At 38.0% G+C, this 27,612-nt stretch overlaps 2 protein-coding genes and 1 long non-coding RNA gene across 5 annotated transcripts in view; 1 reads left to right on the top strand and 2 right to left on the bottom strand.

Moving 5' to 3' along the window:
• Nucleotides 1-27,612, top strand: part of LOC136254635 (fasciclin-2-like) — a 372,927-nt gene that overhangs the window by 121,216 nt on the left and 224,099 nt on the right. The window lies entirely within an intron of this gene.
• Nucleotides 1,105-3,351, bottom strand: LOC136252725 (uncharacterized). The gene is made up of 2 exons (XM_066045292.1): nt 3,216-3,351; nt 1,105-2,084 (listed from the first exon to the last, which is right to left on the bottom strand). The coding sequence occupies exons 1-2, from the start codon at nt 3,349-3,351 to the stop codon at nt 1,105-1,107; spliced, it is 1,116 nt and encodes a 371-aa protein (XP_065901364.1).
• Nucleotides 12,909-14,857, bottom strand: LOC136254657 (uncharacterized). 3 transcript variants are annotated; one of them, XR_010700642.1, is made up of 7 exons: nt 14,654-14,857; nt 14,557-14,605; nt 14,328-14,500; nt 13,985-14,283; nt 13,743-13,925; nt 13,610-13,699; nt 12,909-13,211 (listed from the first exon to the last, which is right to left on the bottom strand). It is a non-coding gene; the product is annotated as an uncharacterized lncRNA (long non-coding RNA). The 3 variants fall into 3 exon arrangements; XR_010700641.1 differs by having other exon boundaries at nt 14,332-14,605; XR_010700640.1 differs by having other exon boundaries at nt 14,328-14,605.

A 27,612-nucleotide genomic window follows, 5' to 3' on the forward strand; every position in this document is an offset into this window, starting at 1 on the left:
TGTGTCACAATTACGCGATCGATTTTTAGTAAGGCCACTCCAATTGGTATTTATGTTTCTGGTCCCTTAAGATTAAATTTTAGATGCGGGCGGGCGGAATTCAGCAACAAAGCAACAAAATTATGAAGAAGTAGCTATAGTATACTACAATAAACATTTCACCATTATAATGTTGTGTAATATATTAGGTACAGGTGTAAGTGACTTCATAGATACAAAACTTAATAATAACTCGTAGGATACAACAGTACAATATGAGTACATCATGATTTTTGAATTTTGGGTTGTTTACAGTCAGCACATTGGGGATAATATTCCGTTTCATTCCATTCAATATCTTTTGCACAGTATACACAAATTGGTGGATACTTTGCAGCATAATACAATTTTTCAATTGGTTCACCACAAGCTATATCTCTTGCATAAACATTAAGTCCCTCTGGTAACTCGAGATCACTCATTGATGCACCACATGTAAAAGAGTAATCTTTTAAAGCTCTTTCAAGCTGTAAACATTGGGCTCTTTGAAGCTTATGTTGAGAATAGAGCAATCTCCAGCTGTCACATTCCTCACACTGCAGCATCATATCAACATTCCTTACATGAGTTAAGTTTGATGCAAATGGCAATGTTTTCCTACGTTTATTCGGCTTTTTCAAGCTAGGGCAATGTTCCTCACTAGTATCTGTTCCATATACATCAGAAAAGCACCTATAGTGACCTTCTCCAGGTACTGGGTCTGGTATGAAGTTGATAGATTGAAATATTTCTGTGGGCAATTTTGGAGGCTTGCAAATACAGCATGAAATGGATCCACATTTTTTAATTTGAAACAAATACTTCCGTGTCCTGCAGCAGTGGTCTATAAATGCTTTAAGTTGAGGCTTTTTGTCCAAGGCTTCTTTCTGCAATGTTACGCCAGATGACAAACTGTCATCAATAGTATGTAAATATGACCACATTAATTCAATTTCGTCATCACTTGCTGCACTAACAACTTTTATTTTTTCATCTTTTAGCTGTAGTCTTTCCATAATTTGTGTTAAAAGAACTCTGGTATGTGAAATACTATCAATCACATCTTTGGAAAAACCTGGTATTTTTTTAAGCTGTATCTCGTAACTGTTTTAGATTATTACACTTTTTGACTTCATCCTCAAAATGGTCATCCAACTTCTCTCTCATGAGTCCTACACATTGTAAACCCAAGTTAAGAGTGGACATAATACGCTCCACTGGATTTCGCCAAGAATGGCATGGAGCAGTGCGAGCAGCACAAACAAAGTCTAAGTCAAACTTTAAAAATAATGAAATTAGAGCTACCTGCACTGATAAATAAGTTACTCGATGATCTGGCCCACCATCCGTATACACTAGTAAAATATGTTTGTTTTCTACTTGACTATCCAAAATGCACGATAGTTCTGTTGCATGATGCATAGGAGAGGAAGGTTCAAATGCACATTCTTTCAGCGATACATTAACTTGTCCTCGGTACCAAGAACCAGAAAACTCATCAGGTATATTATTGATGAGAGCCACACTTGGTATAATACCAAATTTCATAAAATCGTGGTCACCTACATCAAAGCTTGCTCCTACTTCGACAAGTACTCTTCTCCCCCTTTCGGTTGCTGCGACTGGAAACCCAGGTTCCCCTATTTTTATTTTGTGTTTATCATCTAAGCATGCCATTGTAGTAACTGATTTAAATTTAATGGCAAATTCACGAAAATATCTGAACAGTGCGACTGCATAATGCTCATCTGGATGGGTTTTTCTAAATTGCCTTGCTTGTATCATAAAGCGAACTTTCAGCTTACCTGTATAATGCATTGCAGTCTTATATTTGGGGTTTGTAGGCCAAAATTGTAAACGTAACCACTCTTCGCATGGTACTGCAGTCCCTTCTGGGCATCTAGCTTGTACTTGTTCTTTGAAATCTCGTATGGATATAGCAGTTGACAAATGAGTAATTTGCAAGTGTCTGCGATCATCAACTGCAGCACCTATCCCTTCATCTAAAAACCTTTTAGCTTCTTTCCAAAAATATTCATATTTTGTCTTTTGCTCAGGATGTTTAACTTCACGTAAGTCAACAATAGTTTAAGGATCATCAGGCTCCATAAAAAGTAATTCCGTTACTCTAGCATCTACCTCTGCTTCATTGAGGCAATTGACTGCTGAAGAGTCGCCCGTTAATTCATGATAAAAATGTCTAAGTACTGATGGTTTCACAGAAGGGGCAACTCTGCCAAACTTTGAGTACAACTCTTTTCGCATAGCTCGGGTGTGAAACACTGGAAAATTTGGTCGAATGGACTCAATGACTGGTTGACTACTGCCAAAGGCGTCTTCTGTTTTTTTCTGCATTTGGTACTCGCCAAATAAAATGTAGGTTTCCCTTATTGTTTCCATGTGAATATGTACACATTACAATTGGATAATGAAGGCCATTATTGCCTAACAATTGCAAATAATCATACCTCTTTTTTGAATCTGTGTCAAGGAAGTCGTTTAGAAACAAATACTCATAATCTCCCATGGTACAAAGTTTGGTATCAAGGTTTTTTAACAATGGAAGTAATAACGTAGTAGATTTGATGTATTTAACTGAAACTACATCTCCCATTATTCTTACAGGTACACTTGATGAATGCCTCAAAGCAGCTTTTTTATTCTGCTTTTCAAGGTAGTCAGTATACTGATGCATGGACCCAGTAAGCTCTTCAACATCATGATGAAACTTTTTCCACAGCTCTTTTTTCCAGTAACTTGTTTGTAGTATTGAAAATAAAGAACTAACAAGTGGTTTTAAATAATCTGACGACATATTTGTTATTGTTCTTTTTCTATGTTTTGATTTTTCTGGTATATTGTAACCAATAAATTTGGAAAAAACTTCTGGAATGGGACACTGTTGCAACTTTATTGTGTCATGGTGTCCGTCAATGTACCACAAAAGATCACACAGCGTTCTTACTAAGTTAACACCTAACGTATTAGCCTCAGAGGTAAAATAGAGATTGTTGTGGTCTAAGTAATCAACAAGGTCATTGAATAGTTCATCCTTTTTAGTGTGACGTGGCTTTTTATTAGGCAATTTTTTGATTTTTGCTGCAATAGCCTTTGACTGTGCATCATTATTGCAAATGCATTCTTAGCTGGCACTGGCGTGGATGGTGCCAACATCACACAATACTTCAGATACGCACCAAACATTTGTACAGCCCTATCCAAGTTTACTGATACCTCTATTAAATCCATGAACTCTTTGGACTTTCCAATGAAAACACTAGCAAGTGTAATTATTTGTTCTTGGCTTCCACTTGGTCCTTCATCACACTTCATTATCACTTCTGCTTGCAGCTTATCTTCGTAAAACCCCAAAACGGTATACCCTGGAGGTTCTAAAGGCAGTACGGTCCATGGCAGAATGATTCTGCTGGTACCCCGGTTTATAACTGTACAATTCACCAAAGTCATTGAACTAGAAAAAGCAACAACAGTGTTTTATAGCTACAACATATAACATGTACAAATACCTGTACTATAAATACTTACCAACTACAGAGAAACAATGATAAAACGAAATAGAGATGATTGAAACGGATACAATTCACGAAGAAAGAAGCCATGCCACGTAATCACGTGATATATGTGCATGCGTGTTGTTGTATTTCTGAAATTAACCATTTTGCAAAACTTGATGCAGGAGGTGGACCAGAAACATAATTACCAATTGGAGTGGCCTAATAAAAAAGTATTAGTTTTTACGCCTACTAGGCAAACCGCTAAGAGCAATGAGCTGATAATCGGTGTATAGCTGGAATAATCTACATAGAAAGTCCTTGCAGTAGTATAGAAGAATTAGGTTACAAACCACTGAGTTATGATTCGAAAGCCAACTCTGAGTAGCAAATGCGAGATCGAGATACTCTAATAGAACAGTCACCCTAATGGAGCATTCAGCTAATTTATTTACTCCATTATAGAATTCTATTACATTACAAGTTATTCTGTAGGGACTTCAACTGCAAACAGTTAATCTTATAGACAGTTCAGCAAGAAGCAAGTCACCCTGTGGAGAGTTAAGTTACAATTATATCACTGTAGAGATTCAGAACATTACAAGTCACACTGAAGAGAGCTCAACTATAAACAAGTCATGCACCCTGTAGAGAGTTCACCTACAATTAAATCACTCTCTAGAGAATTCATCTACACACAAGTCACTGTGCAGAGAGTTCAGCTACAAACAAATTATCCTGTAGAGAGATCAGCTACAAACAAAACACTTTGCAGAGAGTTCAGCTACAAACAAATCAATCTTTAGAGTGATCAGCAACAAACAAATCAACTTGTAGAGAGATCAGCTAGAAACAAATCAACCTGCAGAGAGATCAGCTACAAACAAATCAGCTTGTAGAGAAATCAGTTACACACAAATCAACCTGTAGAGAGATAAGCTAGAAACAAATCACCCTGTAGAGTGTTCAGCTAAAACAAATCAACCTGCAGAGAGATCAGCTACAAACAAATCATCTTATAGACAGTTCAGCTACAAACAAATTACCCTGTAGAGAGATCAACTACAAACAAATCAACTTGCAGAGAGATCAGCTACACACAAATCAACTTGTAGAGAGATCAACTACAAACAAATCAACTTGCAGAGAGATCAGCTACACACAAATCAACTTGTAGAGAGATAAGCTAGAAACAAATCACCCTGTAGAGTGTTCAGCTAGAAACAAATCACCCTGTAGAGAGTTCAGCTACAAACAAATCAATGTGCAGAGAGATCAACTACAAACAAATCACCCTGTAGAGAGATCATCTAGAAACTAGACACAATGTAAGGAGTTCAGCTACAAGCAATACACCCTGTTGAGATTTCAGCTACAAACAAATCAGCCTGTAGAACGATCAGCTAGAAACAAGTCACCCTGAAGAGAGGTCAGCTACAAAAAATCACCCTGTAGAGAGATCAGCTAGAAACAAATCACCTTGTAGAGACTTCAGCTACAAACAAAATCAACCTGCAGAGAGATCAGCTACAAACAAATCACCCTGTAGAGAGTTCAGCTAAAACAAATCAACCTGCAGAGAGATCAGCTACAAACAAATCATCTTATAGACAGTTCAGCTACAAACAGATTACCCTGTAGAGAGATCGACTACAAACAAATCAACTTGCAGAGAGATCAGCTACAAAAAATCACCCTGTAGAGAGATCAGCTAGAAACAAATCACCCTGTAGAGACTTCAGCTACAAACAAATCAACCTGCAGAGAGATCAGATCACCTTATAGAGAGTTCAGCTACAAACAAATTGCCCTGTAGAGAGATCAGCTAAAAGAAGTCACCTTGTAGAGAGTTCAGCTACAAAGAAACCATCATGTAGAGAGTTCAGCTAAAAAGAAACCATCATGTAGAGAGTTCAGTTACAAAGAAACCACCATGGATGTAGAGAGTTTAGCTGCAAACAAATAACCTGTAGAGAGTTCAGCTAGAAATAAGTCACCTTGTAGAGAAATCAGCTAGAAGAGGTCACCTTGTAGAGAGTTCAGCTACAAAGAAACCATCCTGTATATAGTTCAGCTATATTTTAAGTAGGGTTGGTACGAATATTGAAATTTACCTTCGAATATTCGCTAATAAAATGTTCGAACATCCAAAGCTTCGGTGTTAGCTTTCAAGTTGTAGGTTTTCTTGTATTTATGCACATCCTTCTAGGTTTTATCTTTCTAAACCTATTTAACAAGTTTGTAAGCATTTGGAAAGTGCATAGCAGCAGTACTGAATGACGCGATCGATCGATTGCAAATGGGCGTGTCCTCTATACTGCAATCATGCACAGGTAAACACCGAGAAATGGCTAAAAGTATGCTTTCCATGCATTATCTATCACTTTATAAGGTGTTTTAAGGCTGCAACCATGGTAGCAAGCTGAACTGCGATAGTTTAAAAGTGGGCGTGGCACACGAAGATCGATCGAGAAGAGACGAACATTCATCACGCAGAGGAATAATAGCTGCAATAAAGATAACTACGTTTATTTGTAATTCTTTCATAGACTATGAGTGCATTACGAAGCTTCGAAGGATACTTTTATAATTCGAAGTTTACTTAACCTTCGAACCCACGATGCATTCGAAGCTTTGTCCCAGCTCTAATTTTAAGTCACCCAGTAGAGAGATCAGCTGCTAAAATATATCCTGTGGGGGAATAGTGGGCATGTAATAAATATATGTATATAATTTTTATAATTACTAATAAAATCAAAAATAATTGAAGTATTAAAAATCTTCTATAAGTAGCGATTTCCAACCTACCAATTTTTCACACATATTTTTGCTACATAAATTATACACCTTCAATAAACGTTTCACAAGCTGCCGTTCCAGTAAATAGTAGCCAATGCTTCGTACTTTGTATTGCACTTTACTGGATTAAAATCTATGCGGTATTTATTGAAATACAGCAAATCAAAGTTTGAGAAATAAAAATCCCCATAGGGAGCCCATACAAATAATTGCGTACGTAATTCTAATTGGAAGAATGTGGCACCTGTGATAGCCAAAGTTTCTGAGTGTTTCTGCGTGAATCTGCTGCTGATGAGGACGAAGAAAGTGGCTCTGGGCAAACCGTATATGCTGATTTCGATTTTTCCATGTGTTTTTTGATTGGAGGACGATTGATGTTGGATTACGATGGAAATATGGCCCTTTTAAAGGTAAATCGCCATCTAACACTGCTCAGAATTCAGCATTACAATCACCCTGGGCTTCAAGGCATCCCCCTGCATCGATGCAAGTATAGTTTGAAGGTGAGCAGTTTGTTGTCTTGCGCGGAATTGCAAAATAAGGTTCAAGGTTGAGCATAATCTTTTCAAAAGTGGAGACTGACATGTGATACCAACCTTACATGGCTTCACACGTACCTGTTGTTATATTCTGGTGTATTTACTGCTGTTTTGATCCATTTTATAGCAGCTTCAGTGATTGTAATTTTGATCAGAAACTATTTATAATTTCTCTTTGTAGTATAGTGATGTCATTGTGTTATATAATAATTATCATCCTTAGTGCTTACAATGTGACAAATAAAGCTGAGCAGTGTCCAAACAAATCTATTTTAAAAATAATGTTGCTCTTACAGTGTGTTATCTGATTGTCATGTTTCCAAAGTACGTGTTAATTGTGACTTGTGATGCCAGTACTTGCCATTTATAAACTATTACTGATTTGTCTAGTTAGTTATCCTTGAAATTGCATTAAGTACCCGTGTATACTTAGTATTACACAATACACACAATTTTATTTGTGAATCACTTGTAATATTCTGAGTGGTCAGTCTACAAAGAAGTGGTCACTTTTGAGAGGTTTTACTTACTTCATATGCTGTTCTTCATAAAATAGTTATGTGGTGAAAATTTCATGTCGTTATTAGTTTCCTATCTAGATTTATGACACTTTGTATATTGTGTTTGGTGCCATGCGATATACTTCAAAAGCATTGAAATGCTGTACACAAAAATCATCACACTGTCAACTTCTTTCCTTATATCTTTTGATAGGAACCACTGATTGAGGTGGGGTTTGCACTAAAATGACCCTGACAAAATGCACAATATTTGTCATACCAATGAATGTATGGAATGTTAATTATTTAATTTAGTTGGAAATCTCTACTATAAGTTCTTTTCTTCTTCCGGTGGTAAATAAAAAACACATGGGTTAAAAAAGCCCCAAAGCCAGCCTTAGGCCGGCTTTGCAGTATACAAATACAAAAAGAAGTGATATCTAATCAAAAAACAGCCAAGCTGTAAAAAAAGGTGCGTCCCCCAAAAAGGCCATGGTAAAAAAAGATGTGAAATCCAAGGTGGCGGCCAAGATATGGCTGTGATGGTAGGTTAATGGTAAAAATTTTAATAACAACAATTCAGGTGAATTTTGTGCCACTTGGTCTTGGCACCAAATTCACCTGATTTGTCATTATTAAAATTTTTACCATTAACCTACCATCACAGCCATATCTTGGCCGCCACCTTGGATTTCACATCTTTTTTACCATGGCCTTTTTGGGGGCCACACCTTTTTTTACAGCTTGGCTGTTTTTGATTAGATTAATAATATACAGGTGATATCAAAGAGACTGTAGCAAATGTCATTTTATGACTACTCAAGTGTGTCAATATCATTGTCGTGAGATATGTTCATGCAGCCAGTTCCCTTGCAGTTACCACAAGCAAGAATGCACTCAATGTTGTGCTTCTTGCATAAGCATCTTAGTGTACTGCAATCAGTCTGGCAGTTGCATCTGATCACCTGTAGCAGATGTTCAGGAGCAGGAGGTAGCGATGTTTGAAGTGGCACAAACCTCTGTTCACACTCCTGCCATCCCCAGTCTCTGAGATGAAGTTCTGCAGCTGATCCTTTCCATTCTTGAACTTGAAAGCTTGAAGGTACACGTGAAGGATGTGGTACTTTGCTGCTACTAAAGTTGGTGGTAAGGATTGTGGTTTTACATGGGATGTTTATGGAGCCACCTTTTCACAGAACCGTTTATGTTGGAGGGAATCTAGTGTGTCAGTTAACATTCCATTCTAGACTAGTACTAGAGCTTTCTCTCCTGCATCTATCTCATCGTCTGTGGAGGCTGAATTGGAATGAAACACCTTTGCCTGCTCACAGAACAGACTGCTTGCTTTGAACTTGCAAAGAGATGTCCCTTTTCCAATCCCATAGAGACGTGATGTTGTGTCACACCCAAGAATAGCATGGATGAAGAGGATGTTGTGCTTGACCAAGCTTTTTTTGTGGCTTTGATGTTCCAGATGTGAAGCATTTTTTGTGTTTTCTTTGGTTCAAGATGAAGGAAGAGGTCATGTGAGTCGAGACTTGCATGGTAGCAGAGCAGAACAATGAAGCCAGTTTCTTCACCAACAAGCACAGTGGTGGTACTGGTGGTAGCAGATTAAACAGCCTTCTGAACAATCAAAAGATCAGTTTCTCCTGGTGCATGGTAAGTTTTGTAGTTGCTCTTCTCCAGTTCTGTACTCAGCATGAAAATATATTGCTGTTCATTCTTTCAGTTGGCCAAAACTGGTCCTTCTTCATTGTGGTGGTCATGTTAGCGGCGACTGTCACAGTTGCACCAGCCTTTCCTTTTGACTGCCTCTGATGTGTCATATCTTTTGTGTTCATATTTTCATAGCCATCAAATACAACTATGGCATCCTTGTACTTTCTTGCTACACATTCTGTGTACTGATGGCAGATGTCTCCATATGTAGAACCACGAAACCATGCATGGGGAGCATTGTAGAAGTACTCCACCATCCAGGACATACTGAATTCCATCATCTGAGATATCTGCTAGGACACCACTTTCACATATTGCATCAGCAAGTGCTGGCTTGTCTGCTTCGTGAAGCAAAAAAGAGGAATCAAAGAAAGCAGGTGGATAACTGCATAGCTCATGCTTGAAGGCTAACTCCAGATTATTGCATGACAGTAGTAAGTCTCTGATCTGAAAGAGGAGTGTGGATCAACCTGAATCCCTCCAAAGATGACCAAATATCTCTCCTCAGATGATCAAAGTACAGGTCTTCCATTACTTGATGTGCTTGGTGTTGGCTCCTCTTGGTTGGTGTGTTTTGCTATTTATGTAGGTTACAGTACTTGCGGCGACATCGCTGATGTACCACATCCCCAGGCATAGTACAAAATTAATGCTGTTGTTCCTGGCAATACTGACCTGGTTGATGGTTAAAGTACTTTTTGCTGTTAGACTAGAAGATGGGACACATCTGCAGAAGTCTTGCAGATGGCTTAAGTGAGCTACAACACCGAATGATCAACTTACCTTTATCTAAAGGTCCCTGGTTCATTCCCAGGTTTCAGCACCTAATGTCAAGATTGACAAAGTTTGTCCTGGCTTGTTCAGTTAGTTAGCAAGTACTCTTCTCATGCTATCACCAGCATTTAAAAACCACTACAACTCTACTCTGCCTTATATTCCATACAATGTTGGACCTGAACATTATCATTGGTAGATGTGATATTCACTTATCCACAACATAGCCTTTCAGCTGCTGGTTGAAAACTGTCAAGCTCACTATACCACTCTGTATGCATGCAAAACATGCATAAAGGCATTACTACAGTAGTTACATTTGCAAAACATGTACAAACAGTTATCAAATCCATTAATGTATTTGATTGTAACTCATTAACACATTTTTCTAAGATAATAATTTTAGTACCAAAAGATTCATCTTTGCGAGAGCTTTATAATGTTATAATGATACAATAAATTTTGATATAAGTAGTATCCTAGCTGAGCTATGACTATAAACACCACGAAAATATCAAACCATTAAGGAGCAAAAACGTTGGTTTTTATTTCAGTGATTTTCACACTGTTCCCCCACGAGGATTCCTTAGGACTTTTTTCCGGTCACTGAGAACATAATAAAGAAAAAAAACCTGTTGAGTTTACTTTTGTTACAATTAGTGTGAGGTTGACCCAATATTCTTGGTAAAATGCCTGTACTAATCAGTGCAAGCATACTATGAGATAGAAGCTGTGCTGGCCTTATTGCAAATTGACTGTACGTCAGTAAACAGGGTTACATGGTAGTTGGATGAATACTTTTCTTTGTCAATAATAAGGATGTACTCATATTGCTATGCTATAATACATTTTTAATATGTCATGCATCTACTGTACCTTGATTATTGTATGTGCTGGAATACTACTATGTTTATTTTATCACACAGCTCCAACTGAAGCTCCACTGAATGTCAGTGTACTTGTTCAGTCATCTCACAGTATCATATTGTCATGGGAACCACCTTCACTAGAAGATCAAAATGGATTCCTAGTTCAATACCATGTGATTGTCATGGAAACCCAGATACTATATTTAGACAATGGAACAGTATTCTCACAAATGGGAATAAATAGAAACAAAGCATATAATATTTCAGAAGAGCGTAGACAATTGATTGACATGTTACATCCTAGTTTCAACTACACTGTTAAAATAGCAGCAGCTACTGTAGTAGGAATAGGTCCATTTAGTGATCCCATTACTGTGATGACACTGGAGGATGGTGAGTGCTCCTTGGTCATTTGCAATTGAATGTCAAAATATTGTATAGTGCACTTTACTCAGAGTGAAGTACAGTAATAAGAGATAATTTTTACTACTTGTCGTAGAGTACTGTAGTACTGTATATTAGGGTTTAGGGTTTTCTGGTCAATAAATCACCCAAACCCATCTTCACAATGCCATCCTGGCACCTTGACAGTATTGGTTAGGTATAACCAAGCCAAAAAGTACCTTAGTAGAACCCTAAAGGCTTTCAACAGATTGTCATGGAAAAAGTATTCAATGGAATTTTTGGGTAAGTAAAATTCTGGAAGAATGGAAACGGGATGGGAGTGGAAAGCGGAAATGGGAACTAGCGAAAAATGCCTAGTAAAGGTCATGATGCCATTTTAAAGGTTGAATTGTACAGCACAATGCTTCTTTGCAGCATTGTTGGATTCTTATGCTAAAACGATCGAAATACTCTAATAGAGCAGTCACCTGTAGTAAAATATTCTAATAGAGCAGTCAAATCTTTTGTTAGCTATCCTACCAGAGACCCACATTGATGGCCTGTGAATTGATGGGCTATAGCTGTTACAGATTAGGTAAATAGACAAGCTATGTCATCAATATTGAAAGTTAGCTACTCACTTCAAACCATTAAATTTTATACCATTATCAAGACACATGATAGTGTCGTGCGGCCCAAGAATCCAGCGCGCTACACTGTGGGTATATTGACAGGAAGAGTCATTTTCACACCTTTGTATCTCAGTGATACCTTATCCGATTAGAACCAAATTTGCTGCAGAGTTTCCCGCCAGCTAGGGGAGTGCATATTCCAAATCGCTCAAGCCATTTCCGAGTTACAATCGGCCAAAGTTTCGGCTTATTTCTCTTGGGATTTTTTTCTTCTTCGTCTTTTCGCGCACTTGCAAAAATTGCTATAAAACACAAACGCATACTCTGATTGCCTTAAAATGTAGCACACAGTAAGGCAGTCCAAAGGCGAATCTTAGTATCAAATGTGGTGCAAATCCGATGTACAGTTAAGGATTTATGACATATTATTCGAGTAAAACAAGATGGATTTGTTGTCACGCCTACAAGGTAAACCGCTTCATGGAATGAGTTGAAAATCGTTTTGTGAATAGATCAACAATTGTAGGAGTGCCTTTTGGTGGTTTAAAAGCAATCAACATAAAGATCATGGAAATATTACACGAAACCGAAGATGTGTAGCAATTGCACGATAGAGATTCGTGAATAAAAATACCAATAATTTTCACATTTACCAGGCAAACTGCTTAGAGCAGTGAGCTGAAAATGGATATGTAGCTGGAATAATCATCGTAGAAAGTCCTTGCATTAGTATAGAACAATAGGATTACAAACCACTGAGTTATGATTCCAAAACCGACTCCGTGTAGCTAATGCGAGATCGAGATACTCTAATAGAACAGTCACCCTAATAGAGCATTCTGCTAGTTCATGACTTTCTCCATTGCAGATTTCTATTACATTGCAAGTTATGCTGTAGGGAGTTTAGCAGCAACCAGTTAATATTGTAGACAGTTTAGCTACAAGCAAGTCACCCTGTAGAGAGTTCACACAGTTAAAAAAAGGTTCTTTATTAAACACCCCTTGGGGTGTTTTATCTACAATTGTTGTCAGGCTCCCCCTTAGGGTGTCCCAGTACACCCTTAAAGGAGTTTCAGTAACACTCACCAACGGTGTTCCAATAAACTTTAAGGTGGTATACATAACACCCCTAGGTGTTTCAATAACGTCTTTAGCAGTGTTCAGTAGTCTTACAATTTTATTAGGGTGGTATTAAAAGTACAAGCATTGAAAACTGCTATACATAAATGTATAAACTTAATTTCATAAGAGTTTATTGTTCTATACACATTTTCTCCAGATTGGAATAACAGTCTCCAGTTGCAACAGCTACTCATCTTTGAGATTAAACACTTAGTACTGGAATGGAACTAGTGATGGAAGACTCAGCTACCCTCATCTTCAGGATCGCATCCGGTAATAACCAGAAATGGTTCTGACTGACAATTCGAAACTGCACAGAGTCTACATCGACATCACGTCACTGCAAATAAAAGAATAAAAATATATAACATATAACAAGCATGACAATAGGTACATATTTCAAGGAACTATAGTCTTGGCCGTATACCGCACAATACAAAATTTTGGTGATTTTACTCGAGAAGGAATTTGGTGGATAATATATTGGCGAATAGTTGTGTCATATTGCATTTTTGGCGAATCAAAATCATTTTGCCAAATTAGCCAAAATTTTCTCCCACCGTACAGTAAGTAGTACTGGTCTATTATTGATTTTGGATGCCAGGAAGCACTCCAGCCTATCTAGAGTTGTGAATTTATATGCTAATACGTAATTAATGCTTCATGCAGTGAAACTATTAGAGGTTTTATATGTCAACCAAACATAACTTTGTGAATGTACACTACAGGTAAACATACCTCAAAATTCTTAAGTAAAACACTATCCTTGCAAACCATCTTGGATGTAACAGATGACAAATCAGCTTCCAAGTACACAATCAGTAACATCTGAGAAAAATAAGACCTTGTTACATTCTTAATTGTTACTTACCATCTGGGTGGACAAAAATCATTAGCTACATTCACCAAGAAGTCCCAATAGCTTCTTAAATTATGGCCTGGTCTTACACTAAAACATTGACATCAATTTTGTTCTCCACATAGGCCAGTTGATAAAAATGAAGTCCTTTATATTGTCGTCAATTGGAACAGTTGCTTTTAACTTGTTTTGTATCTATATACCAAAAGAAAACATAATTTTCAAACTATAACAAACTATTATGGTACACTTACCCAAGTACTTGTGTGCAAAGAGGGGAATTTTGATCAATAACCTCTGACAAAAGTGGACATTCAGTCACTATTAAAGCCAGGCGTTCAGTAGGGTTAAATCCACTTATCTTCGAATTGTACAGTTCCTTTGCCACCCTCTTTTAATAGTCACCCTTCATGGACTGAATAGTGTCATCATACTCAGCCATCAGAAATTTCCAATCCATTGTCGGTGGACTCCATTCTCAAGTTTTTTAGTTGGTTCATTACTGATACTTTGATCAATTTGTTTGCTACACCCTCCTCTGAATTCTTAATTTCTAAAATAAACCAGTGTATCAAGGTTTTACACTTAACAACATACTAACACAAGTCCACTGTCCATTATCATCCAGGACCTAGCAGGGTGCCGCTTTTGAGCCAGCTTCTGGCACACCACATTGTAAGCCTCTGACTTTGGATGTACAATGATGCATGTTCTTGGCATCTAAGCTATCTCCTGTCTGCCCTGCCAGTTGTCAAACCAGTGGAAATGGCCTATAACATTGTCACGAGAATGTATAAAGTTCTACTGAAGATACCAGTCTCATTACGCTGTTCAGAAGTGAACACTTCTAATCGTCGCCAGTTCTTTCTTCACAGCTATAGATCATGTATTATTCACGTAAAAGTTGCCAGGCCGTTACTCACCTTTTCCCACTCTGGGCGCCCAAGCACTGATAACCGCTGCAGCCGGGTACAAATCGTCTTCCACATTCCCGCCGTCAATGCTGTTAAATTTTGGTACATTTCTTTACTATCGAAAGCTGCTCGCACGTTATCGTCTCAACTGCTTCTTTCGGTGGCCATATTACTGATATTGTGCACCTGGTCTTGCACCTGGTACACGCTATATAGTGCGCACTGCCGTTCAATAGCTGGGCATTCAATGGAACACAATTGGATCGTCAGGTCATCACTTATTTCTTGGTATATTTTGACATTCTGGAAGGTATGCGTGTATATAAATGCCAACACACGGGCCTATAGGACTGCAGGGAGTGTAGCTCAGTATCCGCTTGAATTGTCCATTGGCCTTGTCACAATCAACTTTCATTATAGTGAACATGTGTTGACATCCATTAGTTCTTGCAATTTAAAGGTCGGATCAAGTGTATGAAAAATCTTGATAGCTAAGCTTGATGTATAAATCGGACTCACAAACTGGCATTTTGAATCACGTCACAGTGTATGATGATGACCACAAGGCTACCCTCCGGCATCACAAAGGAAAATTTCCTTCCATTTTGAACATGATATGGAGTCTCTTAATGATATTATTACATGACCAGCTGACGACTGGAGTGATTGAAAAGATGTTGGATTATGAAGTAGCATTTAATGTGTAGCCTTGTATCAACACTGACATTACCATGCTTATATAATGGATTGCAATCCTATGGCTGACAAATTAGTACGGCACACAGAATTATTTACTTTATCGACTGCACGTACATTCATGCTCATATCTGTGAACTCTGCCTTTTGCACAGTGCACAATTTATATTTTAGATGTCTATAATTGTACGGAATTGAATTATCATTAATGCACACTAAAATCAAATATACAGAATGTACAAACACTATTAGTACTTGTAAAAGCAGTTATTGACATGTACAATCTAGCAAGCTACAGTACGTTGATGGATTGAGTGTGGATATAGTATAGCTGATCTGTTCGTCTGCATGCTGAGCTCAATGTAACATTGTTTGGGCTTCACTGTTGCACTTAACTAAATCAGCAACACTGCATGAGCTTATAATCCTATAGCATCACTGTATGGTGTGTAGACTCATTCCTACATAAAAAGAAATTCATTTCAAATGTATCAGTATAGAGTGTACAATAACACCTTTAATACACCCCAAAGGTGCTTCACTACACCTATTACAATCCAATAACATTATAGGTGTAATATAACACTCCTGGGTGTATATGTACACTGTTAAAGGTGTAGGTGTTCCATAAACACCTTTGTCAGGGTGTAACTGAACACCCCTGTTTTAACAGTGCAGCTACAAATATATCGCTGTATAATTATTATAAGTCACACTGAAGAGAGTTCAGCTATCAACAAGCCATGCACTCTGTAGAGAGTTCAGAATTCACTCTGTAGAGAATTCTGCTGCAAAAAAGTCTTCATGCAGAGAGTTTAACAACCAAAATCCACCCTGTAAAGAGTTCAGCTTTACAAGTTACTCTTTAGAGAGATAAGCTAGAAACAAGAGTGAGCTCAGCTAGAAAACGTCACCTTGTAGAGAGTTCAGCTACAAACAAATCACCCTGCAGGGAGTTCAGATACAAACAAATCATTCTACAGAGAGTTCACCTACAAACAAATCACACTATAGGGAGATCAGTTAGAAGAAGCCACCTTGTAGAGGGTTCAGCTGTGAACTGATCACCCTGTAGAGAGTTCAGCTAGAAATAAATCACCCTGTAGAGAGCTCAGCTACAAAAAAACCTGTCCTTTAGAGAGTTCAGCCGCAAACAAATCACCCTGCAGAGAGTTCGGCTACAAAAATATCACCTTGTAGAGTGTTCAGCTACAAACTAATCACCTTGTAGAGAATTCAACTAGACACAAGTCACCCTGTAGAGAGTTCAGCTACAACTAAATCACCCTGTAGAGGATTCAGCTGTGAACGAGTCACTTTAGAAGGAGTTCAACCTGAAACAAGTCACCCAGTAGAGAGATCAGCTAGAACCCTGTACAGCCATCAGCTAGAAGAAATCACCTTGCAGAGAGTTCAGCTACAAAGCAACCATCCTGTTGAGAGTTCAGCTAGAAACAAATCACCGTGTAGAGAGTTCAGCTAGAAACAAGTAACCCTGTAGAGAGATTAGCTAGAATAAATCACCTTGCAGTGAGTTCAGCTACAAAGAAATCATCCTGTAGAGAGTTCAGCTACAAACAAATCACCCTGTAGAGGGTGCAACTACAAACAAATCACCATGCAAAGAGTTCAGCTACAAAAAAAAATCACCCTGTAGAGAGATAAGCTACAAACAAGTCACTTTGTAGAGAATTGAGCTACATTCAAAATTACAAATCACCCTGTAGAGAGTTCAGCTGCAAACAAATCTCTCTGTAGAGAGTTCAGCTAGGGGTTTCAGCTAGAAAAAAGTCACCCAGTAGAGAGATAAACTACAAACAAATCATCCTGTAGAGAGTTCAGCTATGAACAAATCACCCTAGAAGGAGTTCAGCTTGAAACAAGTCACCCAATAGAGAGATCACTCAGATCATCTAGAAAAAGTCACCCTGTAGAGCAATCAGCTAGTCTAGAAGAAATCACCTTGCAGAGAGTTAACTACAAAGAAACCATCCTGTTGAGAGTTCAGCTACAAACAAATCATCCTGTAATGAGTTCAGCTAAAAACAAGTCACCAACTAGAGAGATCAGCTAGAAACAAGTCACCCTGTAGAGAGATCAGCTAGAAAAAGGTACTTTACAGAGAGTTCGGTTACAAAGAAACCATACTGTAGAGAGTTCAGCTACAAACAAATCACCCTGTAGAGAGTTCAGCTAGACACAAGTCACCCAGTAGAGAGATCAGCTAGAAGAAGTCCCCTTGTAGAGAGATCAGCTAGAAGAAATCACCTTGTACAGAGTTCAGCTACAAATAAACCATTCTGTAGAGAGTTCAGCTACAAACAAATCACCCCGCAGAGAGTTCGGTTACAAAGAAACCATCATGTAGAGAGTTCAGCAGCAAGCAAATCATCCTGTAGAGAGATCAGCTACGAAAAGATCACCCTGTAGAGAGTTCAGCTAGAAGAAGTCACCTTGTAGAGAGTTCAGCTACAAAGAAACCACCATGTAGAGAGTTCAGCCACAAATATATCACCTTGTAGAGAGATCAGCTAGAAGAAGTCACCTTGTAAAGAGGTCAGCTACAAAAAGATCCACCATGTAGAGAGTTCAGCTGCAAACAATCACCATGTAGAGAGTTCGGCTACGAACAAGTTACACTATAGAGAGATCAGCTAGAAACAAATAATGTTGTAGAGAGTTCAGCTACGAACAGATCACCCTGTAGAGTTCAGTTACAAACATGTCACCCGCAGAGAGATCAGCTAGAACAAGTCACCTTGTATGTAGAGAGTTCAGCTACAAAGAAACCACCCTGTAGAGAATTCAGCTACAAACAAATCGCCCTGTAGAGAGATCAGCTAGAAACAAGTCACCCAGTAGACAGATCAGCTAGAGCTAATTGCCTTGTAAAGAGTTAAGGGTGCTCTATACAGTCCGCTTATATGGCTTCCCATGAAATTTAATTTGTTCTATAACTTACAAATGGTTTTAGCAAATGTTCTGTACCTTTTTACTGAACATAATCTAACACTAGTACACAGTTTAGTCCAAACCCAACTGCTAAATTTGCTTTAGAACATGAGTTACAGTTTTTCCCTTTATACTAGAACTAGTCCTACAGTTTACGCACAAGAGCCTTGATACTTTTATGATACACTATGCTAAACAGCACAAACCATTGTGCGTTTTTATTTTTGTCTTTTAGCTTCTCAATCATCACATATTAATCTTTCGGGTTGACAGTCCCAGAGATCCTTTTTTTACTTCTACCTTATTCATCATCTGAACTTGCTATTTCAAAATGGCAAACACTCTTCTTTGGTAAAATTACTAAAGTAGCTTGTGTCAAAAGTTCATGTCTATTGACGGAGTATTTCTAATTTAAGTGAATTTAAGTGATAGGATGTAGAATAGCAAAATCCGTGTGCTTGTTGCTATGGGATACCTAGTTTACAGGTACTAAAATGCGTCAACATGTCACAGACTACTTAAGTAACCACAATATTTCTTTTAGTGCAAAACAGACTATGTTTTGGGAAGCCTTGTATGAACTGTACAGAGCACCCTTAAGCTATTAAGAAACCATCATGTAAAGAGTTCAGCTGCAAACAAAATCACCCTGTAGAGAGTTCAGCTATGAACAAGTCACCCTGTAGAGAGATCAGCTAGAAAAAGTTATGTTGTAGAGAGTTCAGCTACAACAAAACCATCATGTAAAGAGTTCAGCTGCAAACAAATCACCCTGTAGAGAATTCAGCTACAAACAAATCACTCTGTAGAGAGATCAGCTAGCAGCTACAAAGAAACCATCATTTAAAGTGTTCAGCTGCAAACAAATCATTCTGTAGAGAGTTTAGCTAGAAACAGGTCATCTTGTAGACAGATCTGCTAGAAGAAGTAACCTTGTACAGAGTTCAGCTACAAAAAATCCACCATGTAGAGAGTTCAGCTGCAAACAATCACCTTGTAGAGAGTTCGGCTACGAACAAGTTACACTATAGAGAGATCAGCTAGAAACAAATCATCTTGTAGAGAGTTCAGCTACAAAGAAATCACCCTGCAGAGAATTCAACTACAAAGAGATAATCCTATAGAGAGTTCAACTAGAAACAAGTTACTCTGTAGAGAGAATCTAATCCAAAACAGCCAAGCTGTAAAAAAAGAGTGTGGCCCTCAGAAAGGCTATGGCAAAAAAAAGATGTGAAATCCAAGGTGACGGCCAAGAAATGACTGTGATGGTAGGTTAATGGTAAAAATTTTAATAACGACAATTCAGGTGAATTTTGTGCAAAGACCAAGCGGCACCAAATCCACCTAAATTGTTGTTATTAAATTTTTTATCATTAACCTACCATCACAGCCATTTCTTGGCCGCCACCTTGGATTTCACATCTTTTTTCACCATAGCCTTTCTGAGGGCCGCACTCTTTTTTTACAGCTTGGCTGTTTTGGATTAGATTTCACTTCTTTTTATATTTGTATACCCCAAAGCCACCCTATGGCCGGCTTTAGGGCATTTTAACCTATCATTTTTTCTTTACCGCAGGATGAAGAAAAGATGAAGCAAGGTTATTTCTTTGTAGCTGAACTGTCTACAAGGTGATCCTTCTAGCTGATCTCTCTACCGGATGACTTGTTTGTAGCTGAACTCTCTACAGGGTGATTTGTTTGTAGCTGAACCCTCTACGAGGCAGTGGCTAAAAAAACTATTCTTTACAACTAGCCCAAACCTGGGACCAGGAGGGGTATAGTAGTTACATACATATAAACAAAATTTTCTTTGTGTTTGAATTACATATTTTGTGCTCTATGTTGTCACAGTTGTTGTGTAGCAAAATGTCAGAGAAGGGAATAATTTAAGGGATTTCAGGGGAGTGTGGGAGCATATTTACCTAGTTAAAACAAGATTGAATCTGGAATCAATTTGAGATAAGTGACCGAGATCTAGAACTAGGAAACAGCAAACAAACTTACAGTGACGTACAAGCTAATTCTTTATTGTTTTATAAGATTTTAAGGCAATTTTTTTTATATCAATGGTGAACTGTGAAAAGACCATAACTATCAGTGGCAATTTTAGTGAATGCAAATTTTTTGAAAATGGCAATCTCAAGACTGGATCTTGAGGTACTTTTAGTCAAATCCCTGTAAACATGCACAGCATATTTATGTAATTTTTTACTTTATTCTTTTCCGTGGTGCAGCTTGCTGACTTTTACAACTAGCCAAATCACCATTTACAACTAGCCAAAAGTCATTTACAACTAGCTTTTTGGCCACAACTAGCCCCCTTTTTAGCCCCTGCTACAAGGTAACTTCTTCTAGCTGATCTTTCTTCAGGGTGATTTGTTTGTAGCTGAATTCTCTACAGGGCGATTTGTTTGCAGCTGAACTCTCTACATGGTAGTTTCTTTGTAGCTGAACTCTCTACAATGTAACTTCTTCTAGCTGAACTCTCTACAGGGTGACTTGTTTCTAGCTGATCTCTCTACAGGGTGACTTGTTCCTAGCTGAACTCTCTACAGGTGATTTGTTTGCAGCTGAACTCTCTTACATGGTAGTTTCTTTGTAGCTGAACTCTCTACAAGGTGACTTCTTCTAGCTGATCTCTCAACAGGATGACTTGTTTCTAACTGAACTCTCTACAGGGTGATCTGTTCATAGTGGAACTTTCTACTGGGTGATTTGTTTGTAGCTGAACTCTCTACATGATAGTTTGTTTGTAGCTGAACTCTCTATTAGGTGCCTTCTTCTAGCTGATCTGACTGCAGGGTGACTTGTTTGTAGTTGAATTCCCTACAGAATAACTTGCAATGTGATATAATTGAGTAAATTATAAACGCAGCTGAATGCTTTATTAGAATGACTGTTCTATTAGAGTATCTCGATCTCGCATTTGCTACGCGTAGTTGCCTTTCGAATCATAACTCAGTGGTTTGTAATCCGATTCTTCTGTACTACTGCTAGGACTTTCTATGATGATTATTCCAGCTACATATTGATTTTCAGCTCGTTGCTCTAAATGGTTTGCCTGGTAGAAACGAAAACTAATAGTTTTTTTATTCATCAAAATTGATCGCGTAATTTTTACATAGGTTGGGTTTTGTGTCATATCTCCATGGTCTTTATCCCGATTCCTTTCAAACCACAAAAAGGCACTCCTACGATGGTTGCTCCATCTACATATCAATTTTCCACTGATTCCTCCAAAGGGGTTTACCCTGTAGGCGTGACAGACCTTCAACCTTATTTTACGCTAATAATCGGTCATAAATCCGTGAATGTTCATCGGATTCCTACCAACGTTGGTACGGAGATCCACCTTAATGAGCCATTTAAGTGTGCCAAATTTCAGCCCAATCCGAGCACGCATTCATGTTTTATGGCGAATTTTGCGAAGTGTGCAAAATGAAGATGAAGAAGAAAAAAAAACGAAGAAATTAAAACGAAATTTTGTTCACTCGTATCTCGGAAATGGCTGGAGCGCTTTACTTCAAATGTGGTATGTAGACTCTCATAACTGGGCAGCACATCTCTAGCAAATTTTGTTCCAATCGGATTAGGGATCACAGAGCTACATAAGTGTGAAAATTGCATTTTCTTTCTTCCTGTTAATATACTCATAGTGTGGTGCGCCGACTTCTTGGGCCACACGACACACTACCGTGTGTCTCAATCCTGTAGAGAGTTCAGCTACACACAAATCACCCTGTAGAGAGTTCAGCTACATTTCAAGTCACCCAGCAGAGAGATCAGCTGCAAACAAGTTATCCTGTAGGAAATAATTGGCAGATTGGCATTTAATAAATGTAAACATATATATAATTTGTAGAATCACTAATAAAATCAAATTAGTATTAAAAATTTGCCTTAAATCTTGATTATGATTAACTCTTTTTTTTCTTCCTATGGTAGAGAAAAAATAATAGGTTAAAAAAGTCCCATATACGTACAAAAAGAAGTGATATCTAATCAAAAACAGCCAAGCTGTAAAAAAGGTGCGCCCCCCAAAATGGCCATGGTGAAAAAAGATGTGAAATCCAAGATAGCAGCCAAGAAATGGCTGTGATGGTAGGTTAATGGTGAACATTTTAATAATGACAATTTAGGTGAATTTGGTGCCGCTTGGTCTTGGCACAAAATTCACCTGAACTGTCGTTATAAAAATTTTTACCATTAACCTACCATCACAGCCATTTCTTGACCGCCACCTTGGATTTCACTTTTTTTTCACCATGGCCTTTTTGTGAGCTGCACTCTTTTTTTTACAGCTTGGCTGTTTTTGATTAGATAGATATCAACTAGAAACAAGTCACCGTGTAGAGAGTTCAATTACAAACAAAATTAAACATGCTGTAGAGAGATCAACTACAAAATGTCACCCTGTGGAGAGGTTAGTTAGAAACAAGTCACCCTGTAGAGAGATTAGGTAGAAACAAGTCATCCTGTAAAGAGATCAGCTGGAAACAAGTTACCCTGTAGAGAGTTCAGATTTAAACAAGTTATCCTGTAGTAAAAAAAAGCTATAAAGGGTCACCATGTCAAGAGTTTAGCTACAAACAAAATAATCATCCTGGAGAGAGTTCAGCTACATTAATATATTTATGTCACCATGTAGAGAGTTCAGCTACATTTCAAGTCTCCCAGTGAAGATCAGCTGCTCCTGTAAAAAGAAATAGCATGTAATAATTTTAAATTTTGTATAATTACTGATAAAATAAAAAATACAGTAGTTAATATAGAAAAGTCTGCTTTAGATATCTTTCTTCTTTCTCTAAAAACACAGGTTAAAATAATCCCAAAGCTGGCAATAAGACAGTTTGGCGTATGCAAATACAAAAATAAGTGATATCTAATCAAAACCACCCAAGCTGTAAAAAAAGGTGCAGACCTCCAAAAAGGCCAGATTCACCTGAATTGTCATTGTTACATTTTTTACCATTAACGTACCATCACAGCCATTTCTTGACTGCCGCCTTGAATTTCACATCTTTTTCACCATGGCCTTTTTGGGGGCCGCACCTTTTTTACAGCTTTGATGTTTTGATTAGATAGATGTATATATATATATGTACTAGATAAAGCACTGCCGCGAGTACTATACGGGAAATATAGCACGGAAAGAGTGGGCGAGAGACAAATATAGCATGAGGTGAAGCCGAGTGCTATATTTTGTCTCGAGGCCACTCTTTGAATGCCATATTTGCCATATAGCACAAGTGAAAGGCAATGCTTTATCTGGTATAGAGAACTGTCAAATTGGAATAGAGATCACTGAAAAAAGTAACGAAACTGGAGTCAAACAAGCCAGCATTTTAAACACACAGAGATCTCTATTTGGACTAAATGGATGATGGTAGAAGTAGAAACTAAGGAAAAACAGTAGTTTCTCCATAAATTAGTGGCAGATAAGTACTGAAAATGCTTCCATAATTTGAGTCCAAATAGAGATCTCTGTGTGTTTAATATGCTGGCTTGTTTAACTCTTGCTTTATTACTTTTTCATTGATCTCTATTCCCATGTTTTAATTTTTAAAATTATTTTTACGTTGGGCGATAACCAATTCAGACTATAGCTTGTATGGCTCTGGTCACTGCCGTAATGGTGGCTTCCTGATTGAATTAGTGCTAAAACAGCTCACTAGTAGGCTTCCTTTATGAATATGATCATCTTTATGATCCAACGATTCTTTCTTTACACTCTAGCAACGATTTCTGATGACTGGAATCCAGCAAAGCACGTGACAAAAAAAATTGTTACAGGTATCTAACCAGTTTAGATACCTATCCTGGATATCTATTGGATTTTAAATACCTACTTAACAACTAAACTTCAAAGCATACTATGCGTGCCACAGTCTAATATTATCAGAGTTAGTAAACACCATTCATTACTATTGAATGTACTTTGTACTATACAGCTTTGACATATCCAACTATAGGCAGTGTATAGCATGTTGTGGTCAGTAATAGTATGGTTTCTGATTTGTGCAGCTATGTGATCACAATAAGTTGAGTACACAGTGGTACACAACAACAATGTTGCTCTGGTATGAACTTAATATACTGTGGTTAAATATAGGTAATGATATAAGATTTCCAAATGAACTTGTTAACATAAATAGAATTAATAGATTGGATACTTATTAACACAATTAACACATTGGTCACCCTCGCAGAAACTAAGTCAGAAGATCGGCGGCAAACTGAGCTTACAAGAAGCAAATTTGCTTGAGAAAATGGGTGTTATCATTGTAATATGCATTTAAAAATAGGTTATGGGTGTGAAGAAAGACATATATAAGAAGAAAGACTTATATAGGAAGGAAAGTTATGTAGTTTTTCTCCCCAAAAGTACTCACGTTTTGCTTTAGCCCTGTGAAAAAAATAATCATACAGTACGATAGTACTGTATAGTAGGGACATCGAAGGTGTGGGGGTGATCTGTGATCAAGACACACAATAGTATGTCGTGCGGCCCAAAAAGCCGGCGCACCACACCGTCAGTATATTGACAGGAAGAAAGAAAATGTCATTTTCACACCTTTGTATCTCGGTGATCCCCTATCCAATTGAAACCAAATTTGCTACAGAGTTGTCCGACAGCCAAAGGAGTCTACATTCAAAATTTGAAGGAAATCGAGATACCAGCTGCCAAAACTTTGATTTTTTTTCTTCGTTTTTTTTTTTCTTCGTGTTTTTGCACACTTACAAAAATTACTATAAAACGCAAACACGTACTCCGATTGCCTTGAAATTTGGCACACAGAAAGGGAGTCCAAAGGCAAATCCTAGCATCAACTTTGGTGCAAATCCGATGAATGGTTCAGGAGTTATGACCGATTATTTGCATAAACAAGATCGATTTGTTGTCATGCCTACAGGGTAAACCACTTCATGGAATGAGTTGAAAATTGTTATGTAGATGGAGTAACCATCATAGGAGTGCCTTTTGGTGGTTTGAAAGAAATCAAGATGAAGACCATGGAGATATGACACAAAACCCAACCTGTGTCACAATTACGCGATCGATTTTTATGAATAAAAATTAGGCCATTGCTATTGCCACCAGTGAACTAAAAAAAAAACTAAAAAAAACTTAGACAAAAAAGGTACTGTAAAACGAAAAAAAAAGTTGGGTTAAAGCGGATCCCTGACCCCAGACCTTCTGCACTTGAGTCACAGGGCCTACCACTGAGCCACCGCTGCCAGCTACTGACTTCCTTTGTTTTCTACATTATAAATGCAACTATAGTAGCAAACCACAAGGGTGTACTATATTATTAAAGAACAAGGAACCAAAGCTGAACCCGACCCTAACCCTAACGTTAACACTACTTTTTGCATCCCCTAAAGTCGAATGCTTGGGGCATACACATCGGTGTCAATAGCTAGTGGGTGGTTCTTATTGACACCGGTATACCAGTGGATATAGACACTCCGAAAAAAATTAGTAGTTGTTACGCCTACTAGGCAAACCGCTTAGAGCAATGAGCTGAAAATCGGTGTATAGCTGGAATAATCTACATAGAAAGTCCTTGCAGTAGTACAGAAGAATCGGATTACAAACCACTGAGTTGTGATTCGAAAGCCAACTCCGTGTGGCAAATGCGAGATCGAGATACTCTAATAGAACAGTCACCCTAATAGAGCATTTAGCTAATTTATTTACACCATTATAGAATTCTATTACATTACAAGTTATTCTGTAGGAAGTTCAGCTGTAAACAGTTAATCTTATAGACAGTTCAGCAAGAAGCAAGTCACCCTATAGAGAGTTCAGCTACAAATATATTGCTGTAGTGATTTAGAACATTACAAGTCACACTAAAGAGAGTTCAGCTATAAACAAGTCATGCACCCTGTAGAGAGTTCTATAGAGAATTCAGGTACAAACAAGTCACTGTGGAGAGAGTTCAGCTACAAAGAAACTACCCTGTAGAGAGTTCATCTATACAAACAAATTACCCTATAGAGATCAGCTACAAACAAGCTAGGAACCCTGTAGAGAGTTCAGCTACAGACAAGTCACTTTGTAGTTTATACAATGTTCAGCTACAAACAAGTCACTCTGTAGAGAAGTTTGCTACAAACAAGTAACTTTCGTGTAGAGAGTTTAGCAACCACAAAACCACCCTGTAAAGAGTTCAGCTATACAAACAAGTTACTCTGTAGAGAAATCAGCTAGAAACAAGAGATAACTCAGTTAGAAGAAGTCACCCTGTAGAGATCTCAGCTGCAAAGAAACCCTGTAGAGAGATCAACTACAAACAAATCACCCTGTACAAAGTTCAGGTACAAACAAATCACCCTACATAGAGTTCAGCTACAAAAAAAAATCACTCAGTAGAGAGTTCAGATAAAAAGTAACCATCCTGTAGAGAGTTCAGCTACAAACAAGTTACCCTACAGTGAGATCAGTTTAAAACAAGAGATTTCAGCTACAAACAAATCATCCTGTAAAGAGTTCAGCTATGAACAGATCACCCTGTAGAGAGTTCTGCTATACAAGTCACCCTGTAGAGAGATCAACTAGTAGAAGTCAACGTCTAGAGAGATCAGCTAGAAGCAAGTCACCTTGTAGAGAGTTCAGCTACAAAGAAACCATCCTGTAGAGAGTTCAGCTACAAACAAATCACCCTGCATATAGTTCAGTTGCAAATAAATTACCTTGTAGAGAGTTCAGCTACAAATAAATCACAGTTCAGCTAAATAAAAGTCACACTACAGAGAGATCAGGTCACCCTATAGAGAGATCAGCTAGAAGAAGTCATGCACCTTGTAGAAAGTTCAGCTACAAAGAATCCACTCTGTAGAGAGTTCAGCTAGAAACAAGTTACCCTACAGAGAGATCAGCTAGAAACAAGTCACCCTCAGTGTAGAGAGATCAGCTAGAGGAAGTCACCTTGTGGAGAGTTCAGTGACAAAGAAACCATCCTGTAGAGAGTTCAGCTACAAACAAATCACCCAGTAGAGAGTTAAGCTGCAAACAAATCACCCTGTAGAGAGTTCAACTACAAACAAATCAACCTGTAGAGAAATCAGCTAGAGGAAGTCACCTTGTAGAGAGATCAGCTAGAAATAAGTCACCTTGTAGAGAATTCAGTGACAAAGAAATCATCCTGTAGAGAGATCAGCTAGAAACAAATCACCCTGTAGAAAGATCAGCTATAGAAACAGCTCACCTTGTAGAGAGTTCAGTGACAAAGAAACCATCCTGTAGAGATATCAGCTATAACAAATCATTATATAGAGAGTTCAGCTACAAACAAATCACCCTGTAGTGAGAT

This window comes from Dysidea avara, chromosome 4 (assembly GCF_963678975.1).
Source record: "Dysidea avara chromosome 4, odDysAvar1.4, whole genome shotgun sequence".
Lineage (NCBI taxonomy): Eukaryota > Metazoa > Porifera > Demospongiae > Dictyoceratida > Dysideidae > Dysidea > Dysidea avara.

Coding starts and splice junctions, on each gene's coding strand:
- LOC136252725 (XM_066045292.1), bottom strand. CDS start 3,351: ATGAAGTGTGATGAAGGACCAAGTGGAAGCCAAGAACAAATAATTACA. Junction 2,085..3,215: donor TAGGGCTGTACAAATGTTTG/GTGCGTATCTGA, acceptor ACTTACGTGAAG/TTAAACATCCTGAGCAAAAG.